Source organism: Lynx rufus, unplaced genomic scaffold (assembly GCF_022079265.1).
Source record: "Lynx rufus isolate CCGP_SWC_20201006 ecotype Redwood Valley unplaced genomic scaffold, mLynRuf1.p SCAF_4, whole genome shotgun sequence".
Taxonomy (NCBI): domain Eukaryota; kingdom Metazoa; phylum Chordata; class Mammalia; order Carnivora; family Felidae; genus Lynx; species Lynx rufus.
In genome coordinates, this window is record NW_025814856.1 from 20,615,845 (window position 1) to 20,632,655 (window position 16,811).

Here is a 16,811-nt window from a genome sequence, read left to right on the forward strand (position 1 = left end):
AATACTGAACTTTTGGAGCGCCCAGGGTGGCTCAGTGAGTTAAGCGTTTGACTTCGGCTCAGGTCATGATACCATGGTTTGTGAGTTCAAGCCCTGCGTCGGGCTCTGTGCTGAAAGCTTGGAGCCTGGAGCCTGCTTTGGATTCTGTGTCTCCCCCGTCTCTGCTCCTTCCCTGTTCATGCCTGGTCTCTTTCAAAAATAAATAAACATTATAAAAATAATTTATAATACTGAACTTACAGCTATACACATGATGAATCACTTCATTAATTTAGGTCTTTTTTGATTTCATTCAATCATTTCCTCAGAGGGTTGTGTGTGTGTGTGTGTAGAAGTCTTATACATCTTTTTTAAAATTTTTTCTTTTTTTTAATGTTTATTTTTGAGAGTGAGAGAGCGCAAATGGGAGAGGGGCAGAAAGAGAGGGAGACTATATCCATAGTCTTATACAACTTTTTAAAATATTTATTCCTAGGTATGTAACATAAATGGTGTATTTTTAAACTTCAACTTTCTGTTCATTGACCACAAATAAAAGTATAGATAATCTTGGTATTTTCATTTATTAATTCTAAATGTTTGAGAGAGAGAGACTGCACATGAGTGGGAGAGGGGCAGAAAGGGAGAGAGAACCCGAAGCAGATCATGACCTGAGCCAAAACCAAGAGTCAGATGTTTAATCAACTGAGCCACCCAGGCACCTCTCATTTATTAATTCTAATAGTTTATCCAAATACCTTTTCAATTTTCTATGTACCTAATAATCTCTTTGCAAAACCTAATTCTTTTAATTTTTCCTTTCTAATTTTTAAAAACCTTTCAATTTTCTTACCTTAGTAAGAACAGTTTTTCAATTAATGCAGCATTAAAAAAACCTACTATGAAGAAAACAGAACTGGCAAATAAATTAGGAATTGACATGTTTCAGAAACCCAGGTTCCTGGAAATTTTATGATCCAAGTGCCTAGGCTGGAGGCACTTTCTGTCAGGTGTGGCCATGTTCATTCCTAAAAGCAACTTCTCTGTGGTTGTCTGATTACTATTTAAGTTACTGAAGGCAATGAACAAAAAGCATTGTTAGCAAAACAGTACTGTCTCCTGAGTGAAATATGCCCATCAGGTCTACATTACAGAAGATGAGAAATGCACAAGCCGGGCTGAAATCCCATTTTGTGACCACTAGATCCATTTCCTTTTGGGGAATGCATCATCTCAAGATGAAGTAACCATACATCTCACTGCTTTCCTGGTATCCTGCCTAATAATACTAGCACCTCTTTTCACTCTCAAAAGCGTTCCAAACACCAGTACAGAAGTAGAAGTGAAAAGACCCAGGTTTTAGTTTTGGCCATGTATTGGACAGTAACTTCAATTTTCTGAGAATGACAGCATCTTTAGTACGGGGTCATGGTGAGAAATAAGTGAGAGCCTGGATATGTGGTTTATAAACTACAGAGTGCAACAAATTCTACTAAGCGTCTATAAAAAGGAATTACTCCAAATGATGTTTGGCTGTTTTCCAGAGTTCTAATAATGTCGATTCTGACAGCTTTTGTGGGCTTTTCTCCATGTTTCTGTGAGGGAATGGCCCTCAAATCTTCCTACTTCACTATTTTCACTGACATCATTTGGAAAACTATTCCAAAAGATGGAGAGTAGCTGGTTTGTAAGTAAGCTGTAGTGTTAACTCTGGGCCGGAAGAAATGCAATAGCTGAAAATAATGACAGTATATGATGCACAGAACTACGTTTGAGCAGCAGAGTGCGTGTGAACACTCAGGATGACTGAACGGAAACCTCAGCACGAGCCCTGCACATTTCTGGATCAGGGAGAGTAACATTGCTAGGGTTAAGAGTCCAAGAGACTAGAAGTCTTTCAACTCCTTCCCCCAAATCCTACCTTATTCTTACACATTCCCCATCCTGCAGCTGCAGGGACTCCTCCAGTGCATATGCTGGCCCACATAGCTGCTCTGCTCACACCCAGACAGGACTTCCCATCTGCTCCAAACTCCATCTGAGCACTGTCTAGTAGACCTACTGTGAGTGTGCACCCAGGCACCTCAGGGGGCTCATTCTCTACCACACCCTCCTGGTCTGCCCCAGCCACCTGGCTTTCTTACTGTTATCTCAACCATACCCAGCTACTTTGCCTTAAGGGCTTTGCATTTCATGTTTGCTGTGCCTAAAATGAGTAAAATCTCAGACACAGGCACACTTCAGAGATATTGCACGTTCAGCTCCAGATCACCTCAATAAAGCAAATATCATAATAAAGTGATTGAAATGATTTTCTGGTTTCCATTAAAAGTAATGTTTACATTATACTGTAGTCTATTAGGTGTGCAATAGCATTGAGTCTAAAAAAACAATATATATACTGTAATTAAAAACCACTTTATTGCCACAAAATGCTAACCATCATCTGAGCTTTCAGTGAGTTGTAATCTTTTTTTTTTTTTAATTTTTTTTTTTCAACGTTTATTTATTTTTGGGACAGAGAGAGACAGAGCATGAACGAGGGAGGGGCAGAGAGAGAGGGAGACACAGAATCGGAAACAGGCTCCAGGCTCTGAGCCATCAGCCCAGAGCCTGACGCGGGGCTCGAACTCACGGACCGTGAGATCGTGACCTGGCTGAAGTCGGACGCTTAACCGACTGCGCCACCCAGGCGCCCCTTAAGTAATCTCTACGCCCAACATGGGGCTCAAACTCATGACCCCGAGATCAAAAATCACATGCTCTACCGACTGAAACAGCCAGGTGTCCCCATCTTTTTGGGGATAGAGGGTCTTGCCTTAATGTTGATGGTTGCTGATTGCTCAGGATGGTGTTTGCTAAAGGCTGGGGTAGCGGTGGCAATTTCTTAAAATATGACAACAGTGAAGTTTGCAACATCAGCGGACTCTTCCTTTCACAAATGATTTCTCAGTAGCACGTGATGTTATTTCATAGCGTTTGACCCACAAACTTCTTTCAAAATTGGGAGTTAATCCTCTCAAATCCTGCTGATGCATTATCAACTAAGTTTATGTGATATTCACAATCCTTTGTTGTCATTTCAACAACCTTCACAGCATCTTCACCAGGAGATTTTGCCTCAAGAAACCACATTCTTTGCTCCTCCATAACAAGCAATTCCTCGTCCATCAAAGTTTTATCGTAAGATTGCAGCATCTCAAATATAATAGCAATCAAGTTTGAAATATTGTGAGAGTTACCAAAATGTGACACAGGAACATGAAATGAGCAAATGCTGCTGGGAAAATGGCGCCAACAGACTTGCTCCACACAGGGTTGCTGCAAACCTTCAATCTGTAACAAACCTAGCATCTGGGAAGGGCAATAAAGCAAAGCGCACTAAAACGAAGCATGCCTGTATTTGGGTGGTTTTCTCCCTGACTGCCTTCAGGGCTCTATTCATGTCACTCATCAGAAATGCTTTTGGTGACCATATTACCTACAAGACCTCCCCTCAACATTTTGCTCTATCCTCTTCCTCTGCCTTATTCTCATTCAGAGCTCTAATTACTACCTGATGTTCTAGAGATTTAATTTTAATTTACTTACTGACTCTGGTCTGTTTACTGCTGTATACCTAGCACCTAGACCAGTGCCTAACACAGGAGGAGTATTCAGTCAACTGTAGCAGAATCAATGTGATTAAATGAAAAGGCAGAAATACGTACCCAGAATACATGTCATGGGGCAGGTTTCTTCCAGATTACTCAGAAACACTTCTTTTTTGTAGAACATTTTTGTGGGCTCATGTTCTGTCTCTTCTGGGTGAATGAAGATAGGGCCATAAAAATATGCAGCTCCATCTCGGACCCATACCTTTTCAATTCTTGGGGGAAAAATGGAGAAATTCCATTAAAATGAATTGACAGGTTTCATTCTGGAAGGATTAATCTACCAAAAATTCTGCTAGCCAAAAGCCTAATGATATTTACTATTTAAAAAAAATAAAAATTTGAGAGAGAATGAGCGTGAGTCAGGGAGGGGCAGGGGAAGAGGGAGAGAGAATCTTAAGCAGGCTCCACACCCAGTACGGAGCCTGACATGGGGTCCATCTCACGACTGTGAGATCATGACCTGAGCTGAAATCAAGAGTGGGATGCTTAACCCACTGAGCCACCCAGGCGCCTCAATGATATTTACTATTTTAGAGAAGTTTCACTGACTATTTTGATAAAAAGACAATTTCCTTGATGTTTCGTCCTTTTTGAGCACAGGAGAAGATACTCAGAAAGAGAAACAAACATTTGGCTACTTATCTAAGGGGAAAACAATTTTAACACAATACTAAGGCATATCTCCCAGGTGTTTTCCCTGAGATGCTCATGGTGAAACAAAACTAAGCATCTGTCATTGGACTTGTCAGCCAAATACACACGCAAACCATCGATATTTGGGGTCAGCTCACATGAATGGCAGATATTCCTGTAAGGCAATGGTTGGTTCATGACTTTTGAGTGCCAAGATATAAGAGCCCTTCACCTCTTGAGAATCTGACCAAAGCCAGATACTATCTCCCTAGAAAAAAATAAAAATTCACATGTGACTGCTATGTGCCAGGTACTGTATCATTCCTCACAACCACCCCACCAGCTTGGTACTATGGTCTCCAATGTCCTGTGGTTCCTAACAAGAAGCAGTATCCTCATCTCAGTTACTGGTAACTCCACCTTCCAGTTCTTCAAGACAAGAGACAGAAGTCATCCTTGACTCCTTTCTCTCTCTCAGACCCCACATCCTATTTATCAGAAATCCTATTAACTCAACCTTTTAAAACAGGGTCTGACTACTGGTCTCAGCCATCATCGTTTGCTGCCTGGATTACTGCAACAGCCAGCCTTCTAGCAGATCTCCTTGCTTCTCTTTGATCCTTTAAGTCTATTCTCAACAACCAGTAGGCAGAGCAATCTTGCTAAGAACTAATTCAGCTGTCACACTGATGCTTAAAAGAATCCAATGGTACTCTTTTTAATTCAGTAAAAGCCCAAGTGCCTACATCGGTCTCTGAGGTCCACAAGGGTTGCACTGTATGCCATGGCCCTCATCTCCTATCTAATTCAATGCACTGCTTACTCCCCCTGTAACAAACTCTCCTGATTTGACAGGCCAGGAACGCTTCTCTCTCAGGTCTTTATCTTGGCTGTTCTCACTTCCCGGAAAGCTTTCCCCCCGGATATTCACATTACTCACTCAGTTTCTTCGTTGACTCAACTATTAACTCTCAGTGAGGCCTATATACATCACCCTGCTTAAACTTTTGCACCTCCTCACTGTGACTACGGCATTCCTGAGTGTTCTCATACTCTTATTTTTTCATGACCTAATGTACCTTACACTTTACTTATTCATGATTACTGTTTGTCTTCCCACTGGAACAAAGATCCCGGGCACTAAGAATGTTTGTTTTATTCACTAATGTAGCTTCAGAGCCTGGCAAATAGGTTTGTAACAAATGATTACTGAATGAGGAAAAAATGGAATGAGGAAACTGAAGCTCAGGGAAGTAAATCATTTGCCTAAGGACATGAAGCTAGCAGGGTTGGACTTACACCAGGATCTCTTGGAACCAACTACTACTCTTAACCACTATCCTCTACTGCCCAATTCTGTACCTGACTCTGTCACTGCTATTTTATGCCATGCAAACACTCTTCCATCCATTTACTTGGTCAACCAATATCTGAGCCCTTACTATGTTTCATGAACTGTATGCTTGAAGCAGGGAAGACAAAGGTGAGCAAAAAGACAGGGACCCTACTGTCAGGGCATTTGCAGTCTGGTATGGAAACCTGACAGTAAAATAACATGACAAGTGCTCTGAGAATACAAGGACACCTAATCCAGTCTGGAGGGTACAGGAGAAGCTTCCTTAAGGAAGTGTCATCTTAAATTGAAGCTAAAGGGAGTTCATCATGTGAGGTGGGCAGGGAGATTTCTGGGTTGAGAATTGAGTAAATGGTAAGAGAAGAAAAAAAAAGTTCACAAGAGGAATTTAAAGAAGCATGGCTAGAGACGAAAGCAGGGCAAAGGTGTGCAAGGAAGCTGGGGAAGTTAACAGGATTGCAGGGTGTTGGGGGGGGGGGGGTTGATGATGACGTGTGTCTTCATCCTAAAGAGTGATGAATTTCCACTTGCTCCAAATCTCTCCGACCCAACTACATCTTCGCTGCTTCAGTAACACTCACCTGCCCACACGTGGGCGCACCAGGCCATGGGACTTGATGAAGACACAGTCACCAACCTTCAGCCACATGTCATTGTAACGGAGCTGCTCAAAGTAGTGGCAACCTGGCTCACCGTTTGACATTTCCACAGGGACATCTTCTTTCTCCTGTGGTAAAGGAAACTGGTTGAAGAGAGGCAGCTCACAATCAAGGAGTAGACAGAGAAGGTAAGAAAGGAAAGCTGACTTTCCATCATATTAACTTAGAAGACAAAAATAACCATAAATAGAAGTTTTGATGAAGACCAGAAACCAAAAGATTAGGGCACTGAAACCAAACTAAGTCTTCTCAAATAATGCATTTATTTTAAATTTCTAGTTAAGTTTCACAAAATGTTACTCCAAGATGCTTTTATTCCCCTAGTCCAGTGCAAAAAGAGCACCGGAGAGGACTTAGCAGCATTCAGGAGCAGCCTCACTCATGCGTTGCCATGGAGGATAAGGAGCAAATACTGCATAAGCTTCCTCTTCACCACATTTACTGAGCTCTCAATGTCTTAGCATTAACAGCTGATAGATTTAAAATGATCATTTTGCTTTATTCTAGCATGGAAAGGAATAGTACAGCCTCTGTGATACAAACACATACTCTCAATTTTTTAATAAATTACAAGGTCTGTCACCTACTGGCTACTGTGACATTAGGCAAATTACTTGACCTCTTAGGCCTTAGTTTCCTCATCTGGAAAATGAAGACAGTGTGCCTATTACATGGGATTGTTAGGAAGCTTTAAGGATATTCTCCCCATTAACTACACAGAGCAATGCCTGACTTATGAAAAGCGCTTTAACAAACATTATTGTTTTATAGTGTTAGCAGAAAAGGGGAAAAAAAGAAAAGTTCTGATCTGATGCAGATAGTGGGCACAGCACGAGGTGTTGTAAACATATTAATTTCAAAACATATAAAAGCTCCTCGAGGAAACCCCAGAACCCCCAAGTTTTCTACTGCACCTCCCCGAGAGTATCTGAAACTTCAAACAAAAATCTCTCTTTCAGAAGGTCCAAACGGTTTGCTTCTTTCTTCACGACTATAAATGTGCAATCTAAATGCTCCTCCTGGAAAACCCTTAAGAATGAGATGTGCTGGATGAGGGACACCTGCAGGAAAGGGAGCTATAAAGTGACCCCTGAGAGTAAGAATAACTTTTTCTTTCAGGAATGGTCTGTTCTGAAGTTCTTTTCTTTTTTTTTTTTTTTGTAAAGTCATCTTCCCGCCCAATGTGGGGCTTGACCTCACAATCCCAAGACTGAGAGCTGCACGCTCTACCTGCTGAAGGTATTCTTTTAAAAAGTTCCAGGAATGACCTGTTTTGGCCAGGCAGCATTAAAGTAGATAGGAGACAAGAACAGGAAAAAAAAAAAAATGTGTGCACAGAGAGGACCCTGGGGACTTATGAATTCTAAGAAAAAATTGCTAACTTGGACGTAAATTTAAAAATTAATTAATTAATTAATTTAAAAAAAAAGAAAAAGAAGAAATCTATGTTATTCCCACACTGACTTCCTTTGGTATTTCTTATTCTTTCATAATTAACGTCTCCACAATTCCCAGACATACTGGTAAAGTGTAAAAAATATCATGTTCCTTCCCAGGCTCCCTTTCTCTTGTAAAACTGTTAGGACACTGAAATGGACTCAAAGAATTCAATATTTTCCAGTTTTTATGTTAACAATATAAAAGTTTTATCTTTCTTGATTATATAAAAGAAGTACATTCATTGGCAACAAGTCAACATTACAGCATGTAAAACTTAAAAACAATCTTCTGTGATCCAACTCCAGAGATAAGCACCTAGTTTAGCACACAGCAGTGTTACATGCTGTTTTCATTTTCTCATTCATGTATGTAAATATACATTTTTCTTTGTTTTGAATAATGATGGAACTGCATCCCATTCTGCTGCCTGTTAATCATGAACATCCTCCTACCACAGGACTTGGAAAATTTTCCACGTGACATATTATAAACCTATTTCACTGCTTTCACTGGCCGTACAGCTGGCATGCTATGGATGTATGACAACTTACTCAATTCCTATTCATGGCATTTGAGTTTGGCCAAGGGTTTTGCTTTACAGGTAACACTGATGTCACTCCTTGTAGACAACCCTTTGGTGCGCCTGAGTACTGAGTTGGAACACATTCCCTGGCATCAAACTGTAGGGTCAAAGGGAATGCCATGGATGGGAGAGAAGTGTGCTGCCCACACCCACATCAGGTGTGCCCAGTATTAGCAGTCTTTAGAACTCCTGCCAATCTGCCAGGCATTTAAAAACATTTTACCTTTTTGGCTGTCTTCCCTCTTACAAATCATCTATTTGGTCCTTTGCCTATTTTTCTAGTGTAGCTTTTTTCCTAGGTTTCCAAGAGCTCATTGTGTTAAAAATGGCAGTCCTTAGACTCTTTTATTAAACTAATGGATATTTTCCATTGTACACTGATAAAATGCCCCCCCCCTTTTATGGATACTGGATTTTATATCATGTATAGAATGGACCCATTCCAAGCTTATAAATACATACATACATACATACATAAAAGAATATAGGTAAATAATAGTAAATATGCTTATGTTAGCAACTAGTACTCTGTTTTTTTTTTTGTTTTTTTATCTTTTTGGAATATCAAGAGAGAATTCAGGTGGGTTTTTTCCTTTCTTCTTCTTTTTCTTTTATTTTCAAATGGCTACCAGTTTTTCCAGTATCATTTGATTCCATCCTCTCCTGCTGATTTAAAATCCTACCTTTATATTCTAGATTTTAGTTGTGAAAAGCCTATTCCTTCCACTGACTGGTCCTGAGCTACTATCCCAATTTTTTAAAAATGTTGTTTTATAAAATACAATAATATTTAGCAGGGCAAAGCACTTTGATTACTTTTCTCCCTTCTTTTCCTGGTAACTAACATGTTTACTCCTTCATTAAGAATGCCAGCACGGGGCGCCTGGGTGGCGCAGTCGGTTAAGTGTCCGACTTCAGCCAGGTCACAATCTCGCGGTCCGTGAGTTCGAGCCCCGCGTCGGGCTCTGGGCTGATGGCTCAGAGCCTGGAGCCTGTTTCCGATTCTGTGTCTCCCTCTCTCTCTGCCCCTCCCCCGTTTATGCTCTGTCTCTCTCTGTCCCAAAAATAAATAAACGTTGAAAAAAAATTAAAAAAAAAAAAAAGAATGCCAGCATAATTCTGTCAGGTTCCAAAAACAAGTCTTTCATGTCCATAGACTGTTTCTCTTCCCATAGGTTCCATATATTCCTTTTAAGGTTATTTCTTTTTTGTTGTTGTTTGTTTGTTTGTTTAGAGAGAGAGAGAGAGAGAGAGACAGAGAGACAGAGTGGAGTGGGGAGGGGCAGAGAGAGAATCCCAAGCAGGCTTCCCGCTGTCAGCACAGAGCCTGATATGGGGCTTGAACTCACAAACCGTGAGATCATGACCCGAGCCGAAATCAAGAGTCAGACACTTACCCAACTGAGCCACCCAGCAGCGCCCCCAAGATTATTTCTTAATGTATCTTGTTGTTAAGATGAATCAGATATTTTCTTCTACATGACTTTCCTAACAGCTGCTAAAGTGTATTCAACATTTTTATCTTACTTTCAAAAGTCTTGTGAATTACTGTTTTGTTTATATAAGAAAGCTATTGACTTGTATATGGACTTTGAAATTCCTATTTGTTGAATTCTTGGTTTTCAAAACTTTAATTTCTCCCCCATTATCTGCAAAAAAAAGTTTTGCCTCTTTATTGTCAATACTTTTACTATTTTGTTTGTCTTCATTGGCTACTTTCAGAAAAATAAAGATAATAGTAGAGCAAGCACGTTTAGGTGTGAGAAACAAATATAATTTTAAAAAATCACTTTGAGGAAATATCCATCTAAAGACTTAAATAAATGAAGACAGTTACTGTACTTTATCAAATAATTTCTCCTTAGATCTATTAATGCAATGAAATGTTTTACTGAATTTTCCTAATTTTGACCAATCCTTGCATTTGTAGAATGAACTTCCACCTACTTGGTCATATTGTTCTTAAATAACTAATTTGATTTCATTTATAAAAATATATTTTCTCCGAGTATTTTTTGCATTAATATTCGTAAGTTAGACTGAACTATAGCTTTTCCAGTTTTATTTTGTCAGGCTTTGAAATCAAGATTATTCTGGTTTTGTAAAATAACTGGGAAGTTTTGTTTTCTATGCTCTGAAAGAATTTAAACCATAGTATAATTATAGGTCTCTTAAAGGGTTAAAAGAACTCACCTACAGAATTATCTGATCTGAGTACTCTGTGATTAGCTCTCAAGACATTAAAAAAAATTTCTTCTTGTTGTTGTCCACTTACGTGTTACACCTCTTCTTGATGCCACTTTAGTGATTTATATTGTCCTAGGAAATTATTCATTTTATTCAGGATTTCAATTTATTAACAAAATTTACAAGTCTTTAAATTTCTTCCATATTTATATGTCTGAGCTTAATTCTCTTCTTTTTTTTATTAGGAGAGTTGGTCATTTATTTCACTGGACTTGTCAAATGATTAGCACTTGGATTCACTTCTTTCTTTATTATTCGAGAGAGGGAGGGAGAGGGAGAGAGGACGTGAGCGCATGCATGCACGTAAGCCAGCAGGAGAGAGGGGAAAAGGAGGAGAAACCGAATCTCAAGCAGGCTCCGTGCTTAGTGTGGAGCCTGACACGGGGCTCAATCCCATGACCCTGAGACCACGACACGAGCTGAAATCAAGTCAATCGACTGAGCCACTCAGGCGCTCCTATTTAATTTTTTTTAAAGTAGGCTGCATGCCCAACGGGGGACTTAAACTAATGACCCTGAGATCAAGAGTCTCATGCTCTACTCACTGAACCAGTAGGTGCCCCTGGATTTACTTTTCAGTTCTACTGTTGTTTTCTAAGTATTAATTTCTGTCTCTTTTATAGTTCCCTTCTTTCTGTTTATGTAAGGTTTTATGTTGTTGCTCTTTTTCTAATTCTGATTTTGAATGCTTTATTCATTTATTTTCTGGAATAGGTATTTTGAAGTGTAAAATTCTTTTCTGTGTGGCTTTTAGCTACATACCTTTTCCAAGTTAAAACTGTCTTCAGTTCGACTATCCTCTGAGTTGTCTGTGTTCTTCTCATCATCCCCTTTATCTGCATTTGCAAATACAGAGGCCACTCGAACCACAGGCAAGGGCACATCCCGAGGGACAAACCTCACTGAACTGATGGGCATGGTCCACAGTTTAATTTTCTTAAAAGATTTGGTTTTGGCAGAATACCGTGATTCACAGACAAAAACATCCTCATCTCGAAAGTTTTCTGGGCATAATTTAAAGTATTCCTGGGAGATATAATAAAATTAATAAGTTAGGTGAATATTCTGAAAACCAGTCAACCATAAAAACCAAAACCACACATCAATCAAGCAAACAAACAAAAGCTAAACGGTTAAGACTTTTTGACAGTTAACCACAAATAGTAAATGGCTAGAGATGTAGGAGCAATTTCTTGCTACAAAATAGCCTTATTAAATACACACCCTTTAGCTTATTTAAAAAAACTTTTTTGTAATGTTTATTTTATTTTTGACAGAGAGAGACAGAGCATGAGTGGGGGAGGGGCAGAGAAAGAGGGAGACACAGAATCCAAAGCAGGCTCCAGGCTCTGAGCTGTCAGCACAGAGCCTGATGTGGGGCTCGAACTCACAGACCGTGAGATCATGACCTGAGCCGAAGTCGGACGCTCAACCGACTGAGCCACCCAGGTGCCCCCACACCCTTTAGCTTATTTAGCTTACCAACAGCCCTTTTGAAAATATATTAACATTTCATAATACAGCTATAACGTTCTTGAAAGCTTTGGGGCAGGGGTCAATGTGCCTGTATCAGATAGATACACAAAAAGTATACTTTATTACCTAAAAGAGCATACTGACAGTTTTCAGAAAATTATCTTTCAGAAAATGTCATACTCAAAAGTTAACCTCGCAGTATAAAAAAAACTTTAAGCTAACTGCATTCAACTATATATGATGTAGGCAGCAAATGGTCTTCCATCATCATGATCAGATTAGTTTCTTCCCAAATCTTTTACACACAGCCATACAGATACAGTTTAAAAAAAAAAATCAAACGGTTTAAAACAGAGCTTCTAATTTGTAAATACGGATTTTTCCGTGTTTGTAAATTTTATTTTCATGGAATGATTTGTACTTTGGGAACTAATGAGTTTCTTACCTTGACAAACATGACCACACATTTTCCTAGAATTTTACTAACAGGAACTTTATTGTAATAGTCACTCTTAAAAACTTCTTTTTCTAGAAATTTTCGCGTAGCCAGATGGAATGTTTCATTTGGCCGATAAAACCAACAGCCATACAACCATTTTTCACCTCAAAAACAAAAAGGGAGGGAGGGAGGGAGAGAGAGAGAGAGAGAGAGAGAGAGAGACAGAGACAGACAGAATTACCATTAACAGAAATCACACATTCTTTGCAAAACGAGCAAATTCTCCATCTATTCTCTTATGGCCCGAACCCAACGGTGTGCTTTTTAAGCCACAGGTCCTTAAAATAATTATCTTAGAAAAAATGATACTTGAAAATAATGAAGTATAAGAAGGCCTAAAAAATGCTACTCTCCCTCTCACATGAAAAGATAGGTAATATACCGGATGAGGAGGGTGATGAGAGCTGCTCCACTCTGCTGGGGCCAGGACACGGCCAGGGATGCATGCTTAAGAAAGATACCGCATACTAAAGGACGAAGTTAGCACTCAGGGCAAGGGATGCAAAGCTGAGGGAACTGGATTGCCTGGATCACATTTCTGCCTGCTTCTGGCTTCATTAACTCCTAAGGTAAAGGCAACTGTTCTAGGACACCTTTTTTAAATCAAATTCTAAGCCAAGGCACATGTCTCTCTATAATTTATTCTTCACTTGTGATTTATACCAGACTGGTTTTGCCAGAAGCAAAACGTGAGCCTTTAGTTCCTGTGAGTCTCTGCCATCCCCAGAGTTTGGGTGACTGGTTTTAATAAACACCAGTGGAACAAATGAATCTCAGCTTCCCTTCAAGAAGATGCATTTCTTTTGACTCAATTGTACCACTCACTGGCCCAAGAGTGCTAGATCCCATGTTTTCATATAGTGGGTGCTTACTTATATTTACTGATACACTATAGAACTATTGTCTCAGTGACAGTTTTCTTCCTTGAGACCCAAGGAGGAGTAAAATAGTTACATGTCACCAATCTGTCCTTTGATTTAAAACGAACTTACCAGCAGAATCTTCCCACAGTCTCTCAATACAGACTATGTGTGGCTGCAGGCTGGCCTCCGCGGGCTCCACGTAGACATAATCTCCAACATGGTACATGCTGTTCTTAAAGCTGCAGTCCTGACTGTATGTGCGGTGTAAGCCTGAGAGGCCTGCAGTGCCTGAGGAGTCTTCACTCTTTTCAGCTTCTTAGGTGAAAAAGAAAAAAAGGTTCCCATTCAAAGCATGTTGGAATCAGACATAGGATTCAAACAACACATACTACTACATTTCATTCTTTTCTAGACCTTCACGGTCTAGTGCCTTTTTGAATTATAACCGTCATTAATTTAAGTAAATCCATAAATAAAGGATCTACAGAATAAAAATAACCACCTTAATAATAAACGCTCAAGACAGTCATTCTGGATAATAATGAAAGGTATAAAGAAGAAAACAGGTAACCTGTAAATCATGTAATCCTGGAAATAATCTCATATGTACTTCCTCTTTATCTTAATGCCTCTGAAAAAATTTTCCCTAAGTTAATATATGGGTATGTCACAATTAATGGAATCTTAGAACTGAGAAAATACGAACATGCATATTATGCAATATAATGTGAACTATACATGTCTACACTAAAGACAGAACTGTGCAGTTCCCCTGAGATTAATGCTTTTCAATAGGACTTATTTTTGTTAAATAATACTTTTTAATGGCTCCCATACAAGCCATCATTTACAAATACCACAGGGTTTTTGTTTTTTAAGATAAAACTGTGCCCACATCTTTGATTACTTCTTTATGGTAATTTTCTATAAATAGGACAGCTAGAAAGAAGCATTTTAAATGTTTTTAAAATGCCTATTCCAAACCACCCCCCCAAATTCTGTACCAATTTAAGTCCCTCACTGTGTGGCTACAGGGTCTGTTTCTCCATTCTCACGCTCCAACATTTCTAATTTTTTAAAAGTTTTGCCAATATTGGTGGAAAATGTTATCTAGTATTCGATTAGTCAAATGAATCCCTGTAACATATACAAGAAATTCACAAGGTACTTGAGATTATACACCAACAAGAACATGGTCAACTGTATGGAAAAGGACAGAGAGAGTACAAAACCCCCAAATTCTAGAGACAGGAAACAGGATGATAAAACAACTCAGCTGAAAATATGAAAAAGAATGATTTAGAGGGCAGAGTCCTGAGCCATAAAGGACTATTTCTAGGCCTTGAAACTTAATGGTTCTGCCTCGCTGGATTTCAAGATTGCTTGGAATTGAAGGCCCTTTCCCTTCCATTTCTCCCTTTCTCAATGGGAATGTCTCTTAATTATTATTCTACGCATGTCCCATCAATGTATTGTAGGAGCAAAGGACTTGTTTTTGGTTTCATAGGTCCACAGAGGGAGAGGAACTGTGTCCCAGGATGGGTCACACCCAGAGCCTCACCTATATACACCAACTTAAATGATTTAATTAAAAAAAATTTTTTTTTAACATTTATTTATTTTTGAGACAGAGAGAGACAGAGCATGAACAGGGGAGGGGCAGAGAGAGAGGGAGACACAGAATCTGAAACAGGCTCCAGGCTCTGAGCTGTCAGCACAGAGCCCGATGTGGGGCTCAAACTCATGGACCGTGAGATCATGACCCGAGCCGAAGTCGGATGCTTAACTGACCAAGCCACCCAGGCGCCCCTTAAATGATTTAAATAATAAGATTGGAGGCTTTTGAGCTCATAAAGCTGATAATATTTAGATGAGATTTTGATACCCGCCAGCAGGGTGTTATTGCAACAAATAACTAAAAAATATGAAGCGACTTTGGAATTGGGCAGTAACAGAAACTGGGAGAATTTTGAGCAGAGCAAAGGCCTCAGTTGCCTTGCATAGACTACGGTAGAGAAACGGACATTAAAGACTTGGCGGTAGAAGGCTCAGGTGGAAATGAAAATGTTACTGGAAAGGGGGTCCTTGTTACACAGTGGCAGAAAGCTTAGCAGAACTATGTCTGCAATTACTTGGATTCTGGCCTCCTGGGCTGATCTTTGGTTATCTTTCTCCTTCTTTGTTCATTTGTTGTTGTTCTACTACCTCTTGAGATTTCTTCCACTTCATCTTCTAATCCTTCTCTAAATGATTCCTTTCTGCTATCATTAAAAAAAAATATATATTTATGTATGTATGTATTTCTTTATTTTTAGGAGAGTGCAAGCAGGCGAGGGGCAGTGAGGGGGACAGAGGACCTGAAGCAGGCTCTGTGCTGACAGCAGTGAGCCTGATGTGGGGCTGGAACTCACGAACTGCAAGATCATCACCTGAGCCGAAGTCAGACGTTCAACTGACTGAACCACCTGGGGGGCTCCTCATTAAAAAAATTTTTAAACGAATCAATTTGACATATATCAATGCATAAATTTAAGCTGTACAACCAGTTACTTCAATACACTTATATATTGTTGCCACTACAGTGACACCACATTACTTAATCATAGTACAGTACTATTGGCTATATTCACTTTACTGTGCATTAGCTCTCCATGGCTATTTACCACTCCTTACAAGGTTGTACCCTTAAACACCTTCACTCTTATCGCCTCACCCACTCTATTGTTTTTATTTAAAGGGGACCTTATTTAAAAAAAATTTTTTTTAAGTTTATTTATTTTTGAGAGAGAGAGAGAGAGAGAGAGAGAGAGAGAGAGAATGCAAGCAGGGGAGGGACAAAGAGAGGGAGAGAGAGAGCATCCAAAACAGGCTCTGCACTGTCAGTACAGAGTCTGATGTGGGGCTCGAACCCAAGAACCATGAGATCATGACATGAGCTGAACTCAAGAGCCAGATGCTCAACCAACTGAGCCACCCAGGCGCCCCTCTGCTATCATTTTTTAAAAACAGTTTCATTGAGGGCGCCTGTGGCTCAGTCAGTTAAGCATCCGACTCTTGGTTTCAGTTCAGGTCATGATCTCAGGGCTTCTTCGTGAGTCTGAGCTCCATATCAGGCTCTGTGCTGGCAGTGTGGAGTCTGCTTGGGATTCTTTCTCTCTGCCCCTTCACCACTTGTGCTGTCTCTGTCTCTCTCAAAAGTAAATAAACTTAAAAAAAAAAAAAGTTTCATTGAGATATAATTTACACAACATACACATACAATTCCCCTACTTCAAGTGTGTAATTCAGTTTCTTGGTATGTTACTAATTTAAAAAAGTGTGATAATATACCACATAAAATTTGCCATTTTTTGACCATTCTTAAGCACGTATTTCAGTGGCATTAATTACATTCACAATGTTGTGCAGTCAGAACCACTTCC

The 16,811-nt window shown here is 39.6% G+C and overlaps 1 protein-coding gene across 16 annotated transcripts in view; it reads right to left on the bottom strand.

The window, feature by feature from the left end:
• PBRM1 (polybromo 1) overlaps positions 1-16,811 on the bottom strand; it is a 116,897-nt gene that overhangs the window by 21,755 nt on the left and 78,331 nt on the right. For 12 of the 16 annotated variants that reach the window (XM_047096335.1, XM_047096336.1, XM_047096337.1 and 9 more), the window contains 5 exons: positions 13,519-13,704; positions 12,473-12,630; positions 11,314-11,577; positions 6,204-6,349; positions 3,690-3,847 (listed from right to left, as the gene is read on the bottom strand). In XM_047096335.1, coding sequence (XP_046952291.1) covers positions 3,690-3,847; positions 6,204-6,349; positions 11,314-11,577; positions 12,473-12,630; positions 13,519-13,704 — 912 coding nt within the window. The remainder of the gene's footprint in view (positions 1-3,689; positions 3,848-6,203; positions 6,350-11,313; positions 11,578-12,472; positions 12,631-13,518; positions 13,705-16,811) is intronic. The other 4 variants (XM_047096346.1, XM_047096334.1, XM_047096347.1 and 1 more) reach the window with 2 other exon arrangements.